The sequence below is a fragment of the Tachyglossus aculeatus genome, chromosome X1, assembly GCF_015852505.1.
Source record: "Tachyglossus aculeatus isolate mTacAcu1 chromosome X1, mTacAcu1.pri, whole genome shotgun sequence".
Taxonomy (NCBI): Eukaryota; Metazoa; Chordata; class Mammalia; order Monotremata; family Tachyglossidae; genus Tachyglossus; species Tachyglossus aculeatus.
In genome coordinates, this window is record NC_052101.1 from 88,652,770 (window position 1) to 88,672,885 (window position 20,116).

Genomic DNA, 20,116 nt, shown 5'->3' on the forward strand with positions numbered 1-20,116 from the left:
GAGTGCTTTACTCTGTGCAAGACACTATACTAAGCGCTTGGGAGAATACACTATAACAGAGTTGGCAGAAAAATTTCCTGCCCATGAGGAACTCACAGTCTAGAGTGGAAAAAAGATATTAAAATACACAAATGAACCCCAAAACTCACATCTTCCTTTGTGGCATTTTCAGGCACTCCGCCCAATCGAATCAGCCGGCTTGGTTTGTCCTCCCCTGGGCAGGTCCGATAGTCCTGGTCCTTGAGTTCAAGATAAAAAGTAATTTTATACAGGCGAAACAGTTTGTGGAGGACAAGCTATAACAGCAAGTTGCCACGGAATGTCTGAATAAGAACACTGGGAATTGGTAGATGTCAAAAGGTTCTTGCTGTTCTCAAGGACTTGGGTTTCAGGAATAGGGAATTAACTGGGTCAATTAAACTGCAATGATGCAACAATCCCAAATAATAGATTTGAAACGAAAATGTATCCAGAGCTAACCCAGATTCCTAATGCACTTCACAATATGTTCCACACCGTTGGCTCTTGTACCCCAGTATTTATAACCTTCACCCCCACAATTCCTCCCCTGCCCCCACTTTTTTTTTTGGTATTTGTAAGAGCTTCCTATGTGTTGAGCACTGTTGAAGTGTCACACCTCCCAACCGCCCCCTCCTCAAATCCCTCTAATGGCTTTACATATCTCCCTGGAAAACTGTTCTCCCTTCCTCCAGAGACCTGTGATCTCATCCCCACCCTCCACTTATCCCAGGCGATCATGTCCCATTTGGCCTCTACCTAAACGCCCCTGCTCTGTAAATGCATAAATCCAGGCTCTCAGCTCCATCCCCTCCCTTCCCCTTCATCATTCCCCTGGATCCCTTCCACAGTTCGCTTCCTCCGCTCGTGTGCTCACACCACGGAGTGCTGCTGGTGGAAATCCAAGTACCCATGTCAACCTCGATCCTCTCAAACTCATCCTCACCTGCTGTAACTTAACCCAACAACATTATTTCTCCCTTACTGATTCCCATGCCCACTGCCCACACCAATTATTCCTGACTTTTAACTCCCTCAAACTCCCAGTGTCTCCCATTACAATGATCTAGCCATCTACTCCACTGACAAAATTAAAACCATCAGGAATGAACTCCCCCAAATCTCCATCATCTCAACTGCCTCCCATCTCTCCATCCATTTCTATCAATCTTCCCAACCTGCCTGCTTTCTAAATCTAGCCCCTCCAATTTTGCCTGACCCATCCACTTGTGCCTACTCCTTTTCCCCTCCTTGAACACAGTCTTCAACCACTCACTCTCCAAAGGCTCCTTCCCCTCTGGCTAGAAACATAAGCATGTCTTCTACCCTCAAAAAAATTCCCCCTCAACCCCACTGCACCCTCATTACTACCCCATCTCCCTCCTGCCATGCCTTTCCAAACTCATCAAATAGTAGTTTAGACCCATCGCCTCCACTTTCCTTTCCTCCAACTCCTCTCTCAACCTGACATTCCAGCTTCCGCCCCCTCCACACCATTAAACCTGCACTCTCCAAGGTCACCAATGACCTCCTTGGCACCAAAACGAACACTCTACTTGATCCTAATCTTCCTTGACTTCTCAGCAGGCTCTGACACTGTAGATCACCCCATTCTCACCTTACTTTCATGGACACCATCCTCTCCCGGTTCTCCTCCTTTCCCTCTGGCTGCTCCTTCTCAGTCTCTTTCACTGGCTCTCTGCCTCCCACCCACTAATTGTGGGGGTCCCTCCAGACTCATTGCTGGGTTCTCTATTTTCCATGGCTCAGTGGTACGAGCACGGGCTTGGGAGTCAGAGGTCATGGGTTCAAATCCCGGCTCCGCCACTTGTCAGCTGTGTGACTTTGGGCAAGTCACTTAACTTCTCTGGGCCTCAGTTACCTCATCTGTAAAATGGGGATTAAGACTGTGAACCCCACGGGGGACAACCTGATCACCCTGTATCCTCCCCAGCGCTTAGAACAGCGCTTTGCACATAGTAAGCGCTTAACAAATGCCATCATCATCAACACCCAATCCCTTGGGGAGTTCATCTGTTCCCAGATCAACTCCTCCACCTAACTTCCCCATGATAGTTGATAATACCACCAAAGTCCATAATGTTGTTTTCTTTTTCCCCTTGTGTCCTTGCTCTTTTTGACTTGTACATTCAGACCTGACAAAGCCTGTTGGTTTTGCTCTCTCCCTTCCTCCTGCCTGGAAGTACCTCCTCTTTCAAATCCGCCAAACCCCAGCTCTCCCCCATTTTCAAAGCCCTTCTGAAATCCCACCTTCTCCAGGAAGCCTTCCCCAATTCAGTTTTTCTTCTCCCCAACTACCACTTCAACACTTCTGTGCCACCTCTGCACATACACACTCACAACCACCTGGAGCACTTTTGTACATGCTGACAAACTGTCCTTAAACCTAAGCACTTACTTTTCCTCATAAACATCGTCCCATTCTCTTATTCCTCCTACCCGTAATTTATCTTTGCACCTGTCACCCACTAGACTTTAAGATGCTCGAGGGCACAGATCACGTCTTCTAAACGTAACCTAGTACAGTGCTCTGCACATAATAGGCGCTTAATAAACACTCTGGAATGCTTGACTTACATAGCATCGAAGCGCATCTTGAGCAACATGCAATGCCAGACAGCAAAGGGAGTCACTGGCTGTTGGACAACTGGGTCACTTTAAGGTTGGGATAAGGTTCTGGTTTTGCTGCATGTTTTATGCTCTGTATTTTAATACTTTTGCATAATTTCTTTTTAGAGCTTGTGACAAGAAGGCTCAGGTGACTGCTATGACGTTATGGTTCAAATTAACAAAGATTAAACAGTAGTTCAGAGGTTTACCATTAGAGTACACAGCAGAAAAAAAAAATTCACATTTTTCCAGGAGTTCCGGAATGAGCTCTAATTTATCATCTATAAATATGTGAGAAAATGCACCCCACGCTACAGCCACATTTTCAGACCATAACCCAGTTGTACTGGGAGCTATTCCTGTATTGACTAAAGAACTACGTAATCCCATGATCCAGTGTTCAATGTTCTAACCCCACTAAAAGGAGGTGCAAGCCTTGAAACAGGAAAAGAGAGCACTATTTTAAGGACAAGTTTTATTCTGCAGAAGTAGACAACACCTTTAGGTAAAGGACAAGGAACGACGGCTAGTAGAAATAAATCTAGACATCACTGTGGTCTCGGAATAGAAAAGGGATAACATCTGACCACATCTGAGTCATAATGACCAGCAAAGCAATTTGGGGACATGTGCCTGGCCCTACACCATTCTGGGACAGAACCAGCATCCTTCTCTTTCTTCAAAGGCACCAAAATTCTACACTTAGTCCAGCAAAGCCAGTTACAACAGTCTCTCTATTATCATGTGCTGGACTTTTTCTTCCAAAAGTCTCTTCAAAATGGCCATTTCACTCACTAGTGGAGGGCAAAGCCCCTTCAGTTTCTTTTCAACCAAATATTAACACTAAAAGTCATCAGCTCTCCAACACAACCTGCCTTCTTATGTTAAGCTATGCAGGGGGGAAAAAAACCCTCTCAAATTTCACAGAGCTTGAGTGGAATGAGCTTTTCTGATGCCAAAATGGATTTAGGTACCCATCTATTCTGCACAAATCAGATGAGAAAAAAAAAATCACATCCATCAACGCTGCTCATGGAGCACCTGCCATGCGCAGAGTACCGTACGAAGCCCATGTGCAGAGTGAGAGGAAAAATAATTGGTCCCTGGCCTCTGGGATCTTACAATCTAAAGCCAACTGAAGAGGAAATGATCCAGATAATTCTCTAAACCCCCATCCTCTGTGCAAAGGAACAAGAAGCAGAAATACACTGTTATTAGATTGTAAGCTTCCCTAAGTCAGCGATCAGGTCTTATTTCTACTGTAGCCTCCTGAGTACTCAGTACAACGTTCGGCCCACAAAAGGTGCTCAATAAATCCTACTGACTGACTGGATAACTCCCCAAACATCCTTTCACATCTGAATGAGTCCAAGTAGTGGCTTCTTACTGTCCTCCGGAACTTATTACAAAGACAAGGAAATAAGTCAATGGTGAACACCATTCTGGGCATGTTACTCCCCTCCTCAAAAATCTCCAGTGGCTACCAATCAATCTGCGCATCACGCAGAAACTCCTCACCCTCGGCTTCAAGGCTCTCCATCACCTCGTCCCCTCCTACCTCACCTCCCTTCTCTCCTTCTACAGCCCACCCCGCACCCTCCGCTCCTCTGCCGCTAATCTCCTCACCGTACCTCGTTCTCGCCTGTCCCGCCATCGACCCCCGGCCCACGTCATCCCCCGGGCCTGGAATGCCCTCCCTCCCAACATCCGCCAAGCTAGCTCTCTTCCTCCCTTCAAGGCCCTACTGAGAGCTCACCTCCTCCAGGAGGCCTTCCCAGACCGAGCCCCTTCCTTCCTCTCCCCCTCGTCCCCCTCTCCGTCCCCCCCATCTTACCTCCTTCCCTTCCCCACAGCACCTGTCTATATGTATATATGTTTGTACATATTTATTACTCTAGTTATTCATTTATTTATTTTACTTGTACATATCTATTCTATTTATTTTATTTTGTTAGTATGTTTGGTTTTGTTCTCGGTCTCCCCCTTTTAGACTGTGAGCCCACTGTTGGGTAGGGACTGTCTCTATATGTTGCCAACTTGTACTTCCCAAGCGCTTAGTACAGTGCTCTGCACACAGTAAGCGCTCAATAAATACGATTGATTGATTGAACACAATCAGTCAATGGTATCTAGTACAGTACCTGGCACATAATAAGCACTTAACAAATATCATTATTATTATTATTACTAAGCATTGACTATGTGCAGAACACTGGACTGAGCGCTTGGGAGAGTACGATTCAACAGAGTTGGCAGACGTGGTCCCTGAAAGGCAAACCTAAAGCTCTTTCTCCAGCTTGAGCTCTCCCACGTACAAAATGGCCCGAGAAGAGCATCCACTCAGGATACAGAGTTCCTCCTCCCTGAGGAAAATGGTATGCTGGACAAAAATAAGAACTCCCAATTTCATTCCATTTACATACCTGAAGATCCTGCTGGGCGTCTTTGACGCTTTTGCCTTCTGGAAAAGACTTATTCTGACCATAGTCAAACATCTGGTTCCCCGGCAGCCGGTGATCCACATCTCGATACTCCATGTTTCTATAGTCCGTATCTTGTCTGCCGAGGAAATCCAGCCCACCTTCTTCCTTGAACACCAGAGAGGTGGCATCTGCCCTTTGCTGCTCCCCTCCTGGAAGTTGCTGCTTGCTGGGGAAGATTTGCGGTGGCTTGTCTTGGTCCTGAAGGGAACCCCGGCTGTTCCGGAAGTCTAGTGAAGACTCATTCTCCAGGCCCAAACCGTGAGACTCGCCTTCTCTGCCTCTTGCCTCTGACTGCTGAAACTCCCCTTTCTGGATGCCAAAGGGAGGCCTCTCTGGGGCCCCGTCATGGGAAGACTCTTCTCTCTTGTTCACACTCAGGCCAGAACGTTCTCGGTCTTGGGCCGAGGGCTGCATGAAATCCAACATATTCGGGTCCCGAGGGGCTACCTCCCTGTCTGTAAATTCCATAAGAGGAGCCATCTCTCTGCCTCTAAAATCCTGATCAGTCCTGGACCGGTGCCTACCTCTGAAATCTGAAGGCGGGGTATCCCTGTCCCTAAAGTCGAGATCAGCTGAGCCTGAGCCTCTGCCTCTAAAGTCCATCTGTGATCCTTCCTTTCCCCTAAAGTCCAAATCCGCTACATCTCTATTCCTAAAATCTGAGTGGGCCTGGTCCCTACCTCTGAAATCCAGATCTGGTAAATCCCTTCCTCTAAAATCCGAATGGGGCCCATCTCGGCCTCTAAAATCGAGATCGTATGCACCCCGGCCCCTAAAGTCAGGCGGGGGAGCATCTCTACCCCGAAAGTTAGCAGAATGTGCTTCCCTATCTCGATAGTTCACATGGGATGTGTCTCTACCTCTATAATCCATAGAGGTACCATCCCCACCTCTGAAGTCCAGAGGTGGTCCCTCCCTATCCCGAAAATCTCCAGAATGCATCTCCCTGCCCCTGAAGTCCAACTGGGGGGAATCCCTGCTCTGGAAATCGGAAGGAGGGAAGTCTCCTCCCATGAAATCATGTCCAGGCCCCTCCCCTCCTCTGTAGTCAGAATGAGGTCCATCTCTAGCTCCATAGCTGAAACAATGTTCCTCTACATTGGCAAAGGAAGGATTGGGAGGCCCCGTGTGCCCCTGGAAATCAAAGGGAAGTGAATCTCTGCCAGGAAAGTTGCCAGAGTGTCGCTCTTGAGCATGACTCTTAAGGGGAGGAGGAGGATAATCCCTGTTCCACCCGGGAGCAAACCTTTCTTCTTGGCTCCCACTGTAGAAACAAACACAGCGTTATTCATATTGTCCAGAGAGTTTGCAATCTACACACCAGCATATTTCTTCTCTAATCAGACCACATTCTTCTGAAAACATTTTTTTTTTTTGGCAGAGTTCTTTAACATTGTCCTAGATTTGCAGAAAACAGGAATGGTTTGGTATTTTAAGACGAGGTGGCGGAGTAAACTTATGCTCCCATTTCAGGACACGAGGGAAGTCAACACAACGCATTCAACATGACCGCTGCAGAGATAGCTCTCAACCAGGCCTGCAACAGGGAAAATCCGCAACACCAGATGAGCTAAAAATGGCGACATGCTCCATATTTTTTTTCCACCTCCTCCAGCCAGCCAGAGAAGCTAAAAATGTTCCAGGCCAACGCAAAGACCCAGCGGAAGCTTTAACATACCAGCCAATTATTAAAGCAGGTTTTGTCCATGGCATATTCTAATGGCCACGCTTAAATTCCAGTTTTACATTAAATGCAAATGGAACCACTTCTGGGAGTGATCATCAATGGGCATTACAGTTCTTAACACCATCAAAAAACATTCATGGATAGCATTGACCTTGAAATTTGAACAGCGCTCACAAAGCGACTGAAAGTACAATTAAGAAGAGACATATGGGCTTGCTCAGCTTGGGTCAATATGCAATTCAAATCAACAAGACCTAAATAAAAATAAACGGATTCCATTTACATCTACAGTCTACTTAAGAGTAGAGAAAAAAAACTGGAGTGAAGACTGGAAAGCTCCAGATTATTACAATTGAAGTATGTGATGAGTAAAGTATTGATAGTTGGCTGGCAGGGTTCACAGATGCTTTATTGTGAGGGCATAGCCCGTCAAAAATCCAAACACACCTGGTGCAAAAATTGAATCCAATGATAGTGTAGGAAGAAAGACGTTATATCTTCTTAGCCAGACAACAACCCCACCAAGTTGCTTAGGCCTACTCTGTGGAAGGATTACTGCAAAATGGGCATCTCATCTAGCTGCTGACAAGCATCTTAGAAAATGATTCCACCCAAGGGTGCATTTCAGGAGAACTGAAAGACGGTCCACTGAAATTCATACATCACATCCTTTGTTAATTGTGCTCCTAGGCTTCAGATTTGATTAGCTAGTTTGTCTCTCTTCTGGTCGACTGTCGCAAATGACAAGCAGTGAGCACGGTCAAAGAGTGGGAAAGTGAGGCTGCAGGCAGAAGTGATGGTTTAGAGGGGATCAGAGGAAAAGACTGGCTACTCTGAAAAACACATAGGGACAGGGTTAGGGAGGAAGGTCATAAAAGGTTCCCTGACATCAGTGACCATTTGCTAACTTGTATTTTAATACAGCAATGAAGTAATTCTGGTGAACAATTATACCAATCTGCATGACCAACAGAGTATGATAATATGGGACTTGGATAATCTGAATACTTCCAAACCTGAGGCTACCAGCTCTTTCATCAATAGTTGGGCAATGTGAATTTTTTTAAATGACAACTACCACCACCACCCATCATATTATACTTTAAGATAACTACAAAGCCCCACTAACATACATTAGTTAATACTAATTCCAAGTAAATATTACAAGGCCCTACGAGAAACATAAAGAAAAATGAGGTGTCTGTTGAATGGATTTACTCCCAGTGAACCCAGACCACATCTGCATGATTTTGCATTATACAGCACCAACCCAATGCTGCTTCCAAGGGATATTTAATAATGACATTACTTTTAACATATCTCTTGTCCGTATAAAGGCCTCAGACAAGCCCAATGGAGTAAGGATGTAATGACACATTCCTGTTTTGAAAAGAGATCAGCAGTATATTTAAAATCTGGGCTTCAGAAAGGAAAAATAACAACCCATCAGTGCTTTCTCCTTTGGGTCTAAGTCACTGGTCTCTTGTCTTGAAATCACACCACTGGTCGACCATCTATCTCCCTACTTCTTCTCTACCTTTCTTAAAAACAAAACAAAACAAAAAAATGACAAAAAAAAACAAAACACAGGAATCAGAATCCAGGGCAAGTGGAAGTTTGGCTTGGAGAACCCTACAGACGGACCAGGCTGTAAAATGTTATGCCAGACTTGGATATCCTGGAGCCAGAGGGCATGGCGTAGCGGTCCTCGGTAAGAGTCAGAGAAGCAGTGCTAATACACCAGATGCATGAAGCAAGTTCCTGTGAGCCTCCTGGAGCTGCCAAACCCAGCAATCCACAAGGACAACGGCATGCATGAGATGAGACACCTTCCATCTGTTTGCTCCCACCCTTCACCTCTTCCACTCCCCAGAAGGAGACTGAGTCAGCCAGGCAGATATTAGGAACTCAGTCCAGTCTAGGGTGGATTTAGGGGGCTTCTTAAAGTGAGATTTTTTTTGGGGGGGTGGGGGGGATTTGTAAAGCATTTACTGTGTGCCAGGCACCATTCTAAGCACTGGGATAGATACAAGCTAATCAGATTGGACACAGTCCACGCCCCACTTGGGGCTCACAGTCTTAATCCCCATTTTGCAGTTGAGTTAACTGAGGAACAGAGAAGTGAAGTGGCTTGCCCAAAGTCACACAGAAGATAAGTGGTGGAGCTGGAATTGGAACCTGGGTCCTTCTGACTCCTAGGCCCAGGCTCTATCCACTAGGCCACGCTGTTTTTCCAGCTTGAGATTGAAACCTACCGGAAAAGGGGGTTGGAGGAGAAGATGCACAAGCAGAGACAAAAAGAGCCCAGGCCTCACTTTTGCTCTTTGGTCAGCACACACTATCCTAGGCAACACCCAACTTTTGGCACTTGAGGTTGGGAAAGGGAGGGACTTAAGCTGCCAAAGGATTTGAATGTAGTCATCTATCTTGCTATTTTAATAAAATTTTTCTGAGCGCTAAAAATCACCTCAAAATCTCATCTTGGTTTTGGAACAATAGAGTATGCAATTTGACCCACCTCGTAGAATTTTCCCCTGTCACTCAGACAACAAAACTGTGTACTGAAACTTTAAAGACTCTATCTTAGGGAAAGGAAGCCTGCGGAAAAGATTAGAAGACAAGAAAACGGTTCTGATGTCAGAAATCATTTTCTTCCTAGTAGTTGCGGGTTTTTCACTGAAAAGTATCTAACGACAACTCTTGGTGGAAGAACTGAGATATCAAGGAGCAGATAATTTCACGGGAAACATAAATTGCATTAATGAAATGCAAAATTACCATCAACTGATGAGAAGCCAAAAGCAGGGCTGTTGTGGAACCATTTGCTATAACAATATAGTTTACTCCTGAAAATGTTGACACTTTCAGAAACCTAGATAAACGGCCAGGTAGTAATCAAGATATGAAGAGAAGGTTTAGAGGTAAGTTTGGTAACGTAACGTAATGCTTTTAATGCATTATCTACTGGGACTGGACACCTGGTTGCAAAATTCTAATTCTGACACTTACCGGAACGGGCCGGTCCTGTTAACCGGTCGAGAGTCCCCCCACATCTCTTCTTGTGTCAGATGGGTCCCAGTAAAACTGATTTGTTTATCTACCAAGTACTGGCAACCGCAGGACCTGTTGGAGACAAACCATGACAATAAGATTCAGGAGATAATATTGAATCTAGGACGTCTACCCAACTTTACTTATCAATATTATGTCATTTCAGGGTACAATCAAAGATAGCGGTACAAGAAACGATCCCAAAACCAAGGCGGAGACAGAAATGATCCTCATAATCTCATCTGGTAGCTACCCGTTTTCGGAGAACTTCTCTTTTGCTGCTTAAGCATTTCTACTGTATATAGAAAAGGGCTTATCGGGACTGTGTCTGACCTAATTAACCTGCACCTAGCCCAGAGCTTAGAACAATGTTTGACACACAGTAAGCTCTTGACAAATACCACACAAAAAAGAAGAGGGATGAATCTCAAATACCCTGCCAAGAGTCAACTGGTCACCACTTTCTCTTCCTGTTGCCGGCCCGGCTCAGCAAATAAGTATACTCTGCCATCATTCCATCTCTCCACCTAGTGATGGGAGAATCCCCTTTCCAGTGAGTTGGGGGTGCAGGTGGTAGCCCATGTATCCCTGCAAATGATAGAAGTCCTATTGCCCAGCACCTCTTCAGAGCTCCACCTACCTAATGCCCTCATTTCTATTACGTCCCCTTTGGAGAAGCAAGGAATTGGGCACGGGAGGAGTGGGGGGTGGCGCAGGAGGGAGGTGAGAGCTATAGCCCCTCCGCTAATCCTCTTTGCCCAGTGCCTCTCCAACTCACTTTTGGACTATGCCACAATTCAGGGGTGTCCATAATGCCACAATACTAGTCCTCTTCTGCCATCTGCTTCTTTAAACCCAAGGGAATTATTTTGAAGGCAAAACTAATTGTTGAGGCTCTCCAACTACCAATCTAAGAGTTATCTATACAATTGATAGCAGAAAAGGGCATAAAAGGACGCATACTCATAATTATGTTCTTTTTAATGATCCTCCCCCTCCTTTAATTTTATGCCCATTGATAGTTCCCCTATATGCACCGAATAATCATAATATTCACTGTGGCATTTGTTAAACGCCAAGCATTGTACTGAGTGCTGGGGTAGATAAAAGATAAGCAGGTCCCACATGGGGCTCACAGTTTGAGTAAGAGGGAAAACAGGTGTTGAGTCCCCACTTTGCAGTTGAGGAAATTGAGGCAAGGAGAATTTAAGGGAGTTGTCCAAGGTCACACAGCAGGCCAGTGCCAGGGCTGAGATTAGAACCTAGGGCCTCTGGCTCCCAGGCCCATGCTCTTTCCACCTCTCCCTTTCCCATTATTCCTGGGATCTTTAACTTGGCCAATCCCAAATTCTCAAATTGTGGAAGCTCCAAGATAAATAATTCTCCCATCCAACACTGGATACAGCTACTGCCAAATTCTCTAGCAATGACTCTTTGAGTCGTCAAGGCGGGGAATGGTGGGGGTACTTCATCATAGGGAGACAAGGCACACTTTGTGCCAGGGGGCAGGAAGCTGTCAAATACATGGGCAGAGAAAACTGACATTAGCGTCACATGAGGAGACAGAGTAGTGCTTTAGATAAAGTTTCTCAAAATTATGCCAAAACTTAATTCCCAGCCAAATGTCATACTAGGTAGGAGTGGAGTAATAAAAAATATTTGCAGTGGAAGGCTGAGAAAGAGAAATTCATTCATTCAATCGTACTTATTGAACGCTTACTGTGTGCAGAGCACTGTACTAAGCACTTGGGAAATACAAATCAGCAACATATAGAGGTGGTCCCTACCCAACAACAGGCACACAGTCTAGAAGATGTAACCTCCTCTTCATTTCCCTGTCCCAAAGAACTATTTTACCAAAGAGAAAACAGGGCAACCTATTGGATAAAAATTAAAGGACACCATAACCTGTTATATTAATATCTGTCTCACCCTCTAGACTGTAAGCTTGTTGTGGGCAGGAGATGTGTATATTATAGTGTACTCTTCCAAGCTCTTAGTACAGTGCTCTGCACACAGTAAGCACTCAATAAATTCGATTGACTGACTGACCCCGACTTTATCAGTGCTGTTTAAAATTTCTAACTATGGAGAGGTCAGTGGCCCAGGACAAAAGTTTCATTAACTTCTAAAGTGAAGGGAGGAACCCAGTTGAGTTCTACCAAGCACCATGGTAATTCAAATCAATCAATCAATGGAATGTATTGAGCACCTACTAGAGCTGAACACTAAGTGCTTGGGAGAGTGCAGTAAAAGCCCTTTAGGAGCTTAGACTTTAATATGGGAGAGAGGCCGAAACAAATGATTCACAAATAGTGGGAACAGCAAGAAGATCTGGAAACAACTGACAATAGTAGGAGAATGGTAGGATGAAATGAAGAAATATGTGAATAAGAGGCAGAGAGTCGATCAATATAAACCACTGATCTTTATACTGCTATATATAGAAGTGGTGAGGATAGTACAAATGCATAAGGGGTAAACGGGGGTGGGAAAGATGTAATGTAAGGCACAGTTAGCGCACATGATTGAGACAGCAGATAAATCTGCTTCCCCTTCCTCACCCCAACCCTATTCTTAAAACATATATATATTTATACACACACACACACACGAAATACACACACATATACACCCACACATATATGTCAAAGATTGCTGCCAAATTGGAAATACAAACCTATAACATAGGCAAGGAGAGAAGAAACAGCTAAGATCTTGGTTGTACTGCACTAGCAACCCCCCAAGGATAATCCTAGGAGAGAAGCCTAGGGAGATTTGCCCTCTACATCCTGGCTTCCCATGGTCCCTGATAGCCTCCGCTGAAACCAAGCCAAGCGAGTCAAAGGCCATTTTTCCCTCACCACCGCGATGCCCTCAGAAGTCATCGCAAGAGCTGGCAGCCAGAAAGGGGAAATGAGCTACAATTTGGCTGTGGGGTAAGCTGCCGGGAGGGCCCCAGGACCAAGTAGTGGAGAAGCAGTGTGGGTCAAAAAGAGCTAGGTTCTAATCCTGGCTCCGCCATTTGTCTGCTGTGTGACCTTTGGCGAGTCACTGCAATGCTTGGGGCCTCAGTTTACCTCAACTGTAAAATAGGGATAAAGACAGGGACTGTGTCCAACCTGATTAGCCTGTACCTACCCTGGTGCTTAGTACTGTAGGCTTAGGACTGTGCCTAGCACATAGTAAGTGCTTAACAAATAGCTTCCAAAATAAAAAAAACTCAGGCTGACAGGGAAGACAGGCCCAGGACCAGCAGAGAAAAACTCAGGAGACTGGAGTTTGACAAGGGAACACAGCCCAGGAGGCAAGCAGCTCTTCCCTGCTTGGCTATGAAACAGATGACACATGGGAAGCAGAGGCTTCCTAACTTAGGGAAATGTTCATATAAAGGAAAATGGGAACAAGTGGCAATGCCCAAGCCCTTAATGGTGGAGACAGAGCTGACAACTGGAGGGAACTAGTTATGCCATTTTCAAGTTGCAGATAGTGAGCTGAGATTTCTGATATAGATTTAATATTCCCAGAATGTGGAATCAATGGTAAAGCAAATTGAGCGGGTGAGGGAGAAGGGGGTACATCCCTCATCTACTGTGAAGCAAATGTATCAATTTCGTTACCAACCACAAAAACCATTTTGTTCAACACCCAACATGCATGGTGTTATGCCAGTTTGGGGAAAGCCTAGTCTCTGACTTTTAGGAGCTTCCAATTTAAGAGACAATCTTGGCACAAAAACCCCAAAATCAAAATAAAATAAATAACAAATTTTCATTTCTTGCTGCCACTCTCCTCACAAAATACAGCACACAAGTTTGAGGCAATTGGCTCACCCTTCCACATAAAACATAACCCTATTCCTCCAATTTTTCCAATCCATCTGCTTCGCCCCAGGATTACCATAAATTTGTTGCTACACTTGTCCAACCTACCTTCATCATTCAGTCCATGATCCTCAAACAGAAACCCTAACTCCACTCGGTTTTCAAGAGTTACTCTTTTAATACTCAGCGAGGAAGTAGGCTCCCAAGTCCCCAGGCAGGCCCAGAAGCAGAAACATCAAATGAGAGAAAGTCAAGATTTTCCCTCTACAACACTGATAGCTATTTTCTGGGCATGTTTCATTTATAAAAGGCACTAGGATTCTGTGGAAGCAATTATGAAGAGTGCTATTCCTGCTCATGAGGAAAATGCTGTTGTGAATGCTCTTTCACTGTTAACGCTACAGAAAAAGAACATAACATAGACACCACCATATTGGGTCAGATCGGTATTTTCCAGCATTCTGCCTCCAACAATGTGACCAAAGGACATTTGGAAGAAGAATGGTTGTCCCCCATGACATCCATCCTCCTGATATTTTTTTTAATGGCACTTGCTAAGCACTTACTCTGTGTAAGACACTGTACTACATACTGGGGTAGATTCAAGCTACTCAGGTTGGACACAGTCCATGCTTCACATTCATTCATTCAACAGTATTGAGCACTTACTGTGTGGAGAGCGTTGTACTAAGCTCTTGGGAGAGTACAATACAATAAAAAGTCACATTCCCTGCCCACAATGAGTTTACAGTCTACATGGGGTGGGGGGGCACACATCAATACAAATAAATAAAATTACAGATAAGCGCATAAGTGCTGTGGGACTGGGAGGTGGGGGAGAGCAAAGAGGGCAAGTCAGGGTGATGCCAAAGGGAGTGGGAGATGAGGAAAAGTGGGGTTTAGTTTGGGAATGCCCCTTGGAGTAGATGTGCCATCAACAAGGCTTTGAAGAGGGGGAGAGTAATTGTATGTTGGATTTGAGGAGGGAGGGTGTTCCAGGCCAGAGGCAGGAGGTGGGCCAGGGGTCAGCAGCAAGACAGGCGAGATCGAGGCACAGTGAAAAGGTTAGCACTAGAGGAGTGGACAAGGTGGTGGAGTACTTTAAAACAAATGGTGAGGAGTTCTTGTTTGATGGGCAACCACTGGAGTTTTTTTGAGGAGTGGGGTGACATGTCCTGAACTTTCTTGTAGAAAAATGATTGGGGCAGCAGAGTGAAGTATAGATGGGGCGGGAGGCTGGGAGGTCAGCAAGGAAGCTGATACAGTAATTCAGGTGGGATAGGATGAATGAATGACTACATTTAACGTGGTAGCAGTTTGGATGGAGAGGAAAGGATGGATTTTATTAATAATAATAATAATGATGATGGTATTTGTTAAGTGCTTACTATGTGCAAAGCACTGTTCTAAGCGCTGGGGAGGTTACAAGGTGATCAGGTTGTTCCACCGGGGGCTCAGTTTTAATCCCCATTTTACAGATGAGGTAACTGAGGCAAAGAGAAGTTAAGTGACTTGCCCAAAGTCACACAGCTGACAAGTGGTGGAGCCTGGATTTGAACCCACAACCTCTGACTCCAAAGCCTGGGCTCTTTCCACTGAGCCATACTGCAATTATGGTATTTGTTTAGCACTTTACTATGTGTCAAATGCTGAAGTACATACCAGATCATCAAATTGGACATAGTCCCTGTCTCACATGGGGCTCACAGTATAAATAGGAGGAATTTAGAGGTACTGAATCCCCATTTTACAAATGAAGAAACCACGGCACAGAGAAGTTGACTTGCCCAAGATCACACAACAGGCAAGTGGCAGAGCATGGCCTAGTGGATAGAGCACATACCTGGGAGTCAGAAGGACCGAGGTTTTAATCCCAGCTCCACTGCTTGTCTGCCACGTGACCTTGGGTAAGTCACTTCACTTCTCTGTGTTTCAGTTACCTCAACTGTAAAATGGGGATAAAGACTGTGAGCCCCACTGGGAACATGCACTGTGTCCAGCCTGATTAGCTTTTATCTACCCCAGCACTTAGTACAATGCCTCGCACATAGCAAGCACTTAAAGAAGCAGCGTGGCTCAGTGGCAAGAGCACGGGCTTGAGAGTTAGAGGTCATGGGTTCTAATCCCGGCTCCACCCCATGTCTAGACTTCTGTGAGCCCGTTGTTGGGTAGGGACCGCCTCTATATGTTGCCAATTTGTACCTCCCAAGCGCTTAGTACAGTGCTCTGCACACAATAAGCGCTCAATAAATACAATTGAATGAACGAATGAATGTCTACTGTGTGACCTTGGGCAAGTCACTTAACCTCTCTGAGCCTCCGTTACTTCATCTGTAAAATGGGGATTAAGATTGTGAGCCTCACATGGGACAACCTGATCACCTTGTATTCCCCCCAGTGCTTAGAACAGTGCTTTGCACATAGTAAGCACTTAACAAATGCCATTATTACTATTATTATTAAATACCAATAAAAAACGTGTCTTCCAACACCTAGGACCATGGTCTTTCCACTAAGGCGCGTTGCCTCTTCAGGGGCGAGCTGATTCAGTGCTTTGCCTTTGGAAAGATGATACTGTTCTATGAGGAGATGAAAGGGCAACCATTGGGGAAATGTGTACAGGACAATTTTTTCAGAAAAATGATCCGGGCAGCAGAGTGAAGAGTGGACTGCAGTGGGATGAGACTGGATGTAGAGAGGTCAGCAGGGAGGCTGATGCAGTAGTCGAGGTGGAATACGATAAGTGCTTGGACCAGAATGGTAGCAGTTTGACTGGAAAGGAAGGGTCGGATTCTATAGATGTTGCAAAAGTTGAGGCAACAGGATTTGGTGTGTGGGTTGAATGGCGGAGGTGAGTCGAGGAGGATAATGCCCAGATTATGTATGGGCTTCTGAAAGAGGGAGGGTGGTAGTGTTGTCTACAGTGGAGGGAAAACAAGTTCTGTTTTGGATCTGTGGAAGTCTGGAGTGATAAGACCCCCTTACCCCCCAGACAAGTCGCCAGGCCACCTTACTACCCCTTTGTCTAGATAGGATTCACGCCCCCTTCCTGGCTTTTTAATGATTATAATGATGGTATTTACTGAGTACCTACTACGTGCCAGGATAATCAGATCAGATAATAATAATAATAATAATAATAGTGGCATTTGTTAAGCGCTTACTATGTGCCAGGCACTGAACAAAGTGTTGGGGTGGATACAAGCAAATTGGTATGGACACAGTCCCTGTCCCACGTGGGGCTCACAGTCTCAATCCCAATTTTACAGATGAGGTAACTGAGTCCCAGAGAAGTGAAGTGACTTGCCCAAGGTCACACGGCAGACAAATGGCAGAGCTGGGATTAGAACCCATGACCTTCTGACTTCTAGGCCTGTGCTCTATCCACTAGGCCATGTGGAGCTGGGACTAAGAGGGAGGGGATTATCCCCCAATTTCCCTTCATTAGCATGGTTTTAGCATTTGCATGCTAGTCAATAGAGTAGTCCTTTGATTTGTTTGCCATGTATAAAAAAAAATCAGCCCAAATACACTTCACTTAAGCTTCAATATGTATTTTCCATCAACTGTTTGTTTTTATCCTCGTAAGATCAGCAACTAAAATAAATCATTTTAACAGATGCTCCGATTGACATTTAAAACAAGAGGATGTGTTCATAGGAAATATCAAAATACTCATATTATTTTAAGAAACGGCCATTTATAATACATTTCTCACTAAGGCAAGATAATTTCAGAGATACATGAATGACGATGGGAAAGGGTGTATATATATATATTTGTTTGCTTTTTAAAGATTGCCTGAAACCAGTACTAATTTTACTTGGCAGTACCAGTCGGGCTTAGGAATATACTTTTTGTCTGTTCTATACAATACCAACATGGTTGACCTCCGCTTTTCGCCCCTCAAGTATGGTTAGTCGGCTTTGGGTGTACCCAGTTCTTCTATAACACCAGGACTGCGATCTTGCAAAACCTCACGTAACATTCACCCATTCCGAAGCTGCATACACAGTACTACATAATTTCTTCAATAATGGAGCCTGTTGGGCCCAAACAGACTCACTGTACTGGAAGGCTAGTTTCCCTTATCCTGCTCTAGCCAGAATGTTCATTAAAAGTGTGCATCATATGGTAGAACTGCCAAAATGTTCATTAAAAGCGTGCATCATATGGCAGAACTAAGTCTACAACGTCTCTGGAAGGTTCAGCATAGATTTTCCTCAGATGAGGAAGCGGACACTTAAAATGGAAGGCTGAGTACTGAGGGAAACAAGTTATTTCTCAATTTTCAGTCTCCCCCACTACCCATCCAAAAAAAAAAAAAACCAGGAAAAACCAATTTTCAGCCTCAACCCCACAAAAAAAAAAAAACAGAAACACCTTTCTATTACCTTTTCTACAGGCCTATAAATTCAGGCAGCTTACTCACTCTTTAGGTCTCACTGTTGTGAAATATTCAATGTACTGAAGGCAGACTTTCACATACAGATGGGGAAACAGAGGAGGAAGATTAAAAAAAAGCCAAAATCCTGGGGCCAGGCACCAGATGAGCCCTGAAAACCCTGAACTCATGTACCTGGCTCGACAGCCCACAGGGCCCAGGCCGACTTCCTGGGGGTGGGCGAAGAACTGCTCACATGTGCCCTGTGAGTGGCCGCTGAGACTTGTAGTTCCATTGAGGACCAAGAAAATTCCACACCCGTGTGACACCAGACCTCCATGGCCATATTTGCCTGGGCTGAAGTAGCCCCAGCCAAGGGCCTGGCAACAGGAAAACTGAGGGTGCTCAAAATAGAGTGGAAGGAAGTGAAAAGACCACTCCATCCCACAGTGAATCTAGACCATGTTTCTGCAACTCAGCCAGGCCAGGCCTAGTGCAGAATTCTAGCAAAGTTGCCTTAAGTAACTCAAGCAGAGATTTAGCGGAGTAACTTTTTAAGTCTCTTGCCCAAGTTTTCTCTGAATGAATGTGATTGTCAGAATCGGGAATGAATTAAAGCTCTCCAACCCTCCCTAAATCTCTTCGCCCATTTTCTCCAAGCACATCAGCCCTCTGCCTCCTCTGCCATCTTCTTTCATTTCACACATTCACAGTCTATATCTGTGGAACAACCCCACCCACCTCTCATTTAACAACCCTCTTCCTCTACATTCCTCAAAACCTACTCTTCTCAGGCGGCTTACCCTGAGCCATCTGGGGATCCCAAGGATGATAAAAATAAACTCCATGTGGGACACTCCACATCACTGTGACTTTTGTGACTGCTGGTCTGAGCTGTGAGGTGCCTGAAATCCTGCTGCTCTTTTCCCGGTTTTCACCTCTGTCTTTTGTAGTTTTGTTTGCCTTTTCCTCACATGGCTAGTCCAACATTCCAATTCCCCTCTTCGTTCTTAGACAGTAGCTGGGGGCCAGGGATCATACCTACACCTCATCCAAGAATTTCTCTCCCAGTGCTTAATACAGTGCTTTGCCCATAGCCAGCGCTTAATAAATACTATCAGAGAAGCAGTGCGGCCAATTGGAAAGAGCAAGGGCCTGGGAGTCAAGAGGACCTGGATTCTAATCCCATCTCTGCTGTGTGAACTTGGACAGGTCACAATTTCCCTGTGTCCCAGTTACCTCATTTGTAAAATGGGGATTAAATATTGCTCCCTCCTACTTAGATTGTGGGCCCCACGTGGGACGGACTGTGTCCAACCTGATTAACTTGTATCTACCCCAGTGCTTGGCACATAGTAAGCACTCAACTCATACCATAATTATTACTATTACTACTACTCCAAAGGGCTACCTCTCTATCCCCTCCATCGTTTGCCTCCGGTTATTTTCATTCTTTCCCTTTTATTTAGATTGAAAATTTGACAAGGTCCACATTCTACATCCTGTTAAGCACAAACCATACACTGGTGATAGATACTATTAGGAATACTGTGTTACTAATTCCATATAGCGTGGCTCGGTGGAAACAGGCCGAGCTTGGGCTCCGCCACTTCTCGGCTGTGTGACTTTGGGGAAATCACTTAACTTCTCTGTGCCTCAGCTACCTCATCTGTAGAATGGGGATTAAGATTCTGAGCCCCACTTGGGACAAGCTGATCACCTTGTACCACCCACCCCCCCCGCCCCCCCGGCGCTTAGAACAGTGCTTTGCACATAGTAACGGCTTAACAAATGCCATTATAATTATTGTTATATTCCCGGCCCCGAACTCGGCTACTTTGTCTCTCCCTTGGGCGCCTGCTAGCAATTTCGGTGAAGGGGCAAAATTATGGGCGGCAGCACATTACACAGAAGAGAAACTTGAAGAAAAACAAATCCACCCTATCGGGAGCACAAACGGAAATTCAATTAAATTCGTTTGCATCCGAAAAGCTACCGAATCGGCACGGCCATGGGGGCTCTCGGTTCCACAAGCGCC

At 45.2% G+C, this 20,116-nt stretch overlaps 1 protein-coding gene across 4 annotated transcripts in view; it reads right to left on the reverse strand.

Moving 5' to 3' along the window:
- Positions 1–20,116, reverse strand: part of RBM6 (RNA binding motif protein 6) — a 112,918-nt gene that overhangs the window by 91,673 nt on the left and 1,129 nt on the right. For 3 of the 4 annotated variants that reach the window (XM_038771620.1, XM_038771619.1, XM_038771618.1), the window contains exons 2-4: positions 9,829–9,942; positions 5,073–6,396; positions 150–239 (exon numbers count right to left, since the gene is read on the reverse strand). In XM_038771620.1, the coding sequence (XP_038627548.1) occupies positions 150–239; positions 5,073–6,396; positions 9,829–9,872 (1,458 nt within the window). In that variant the 5' untranslated portion in view covers positions 9,873–9,942. Of the gene's footprint in view, positions 1–149; positions 240–5,072; positions 6,397–9,828; positions 9,943–15,537; positions 15,573–20,116 lie in introns of those variants that run through there. The other variant, XM_038771621.1, reaches the window with a different exon arrangement.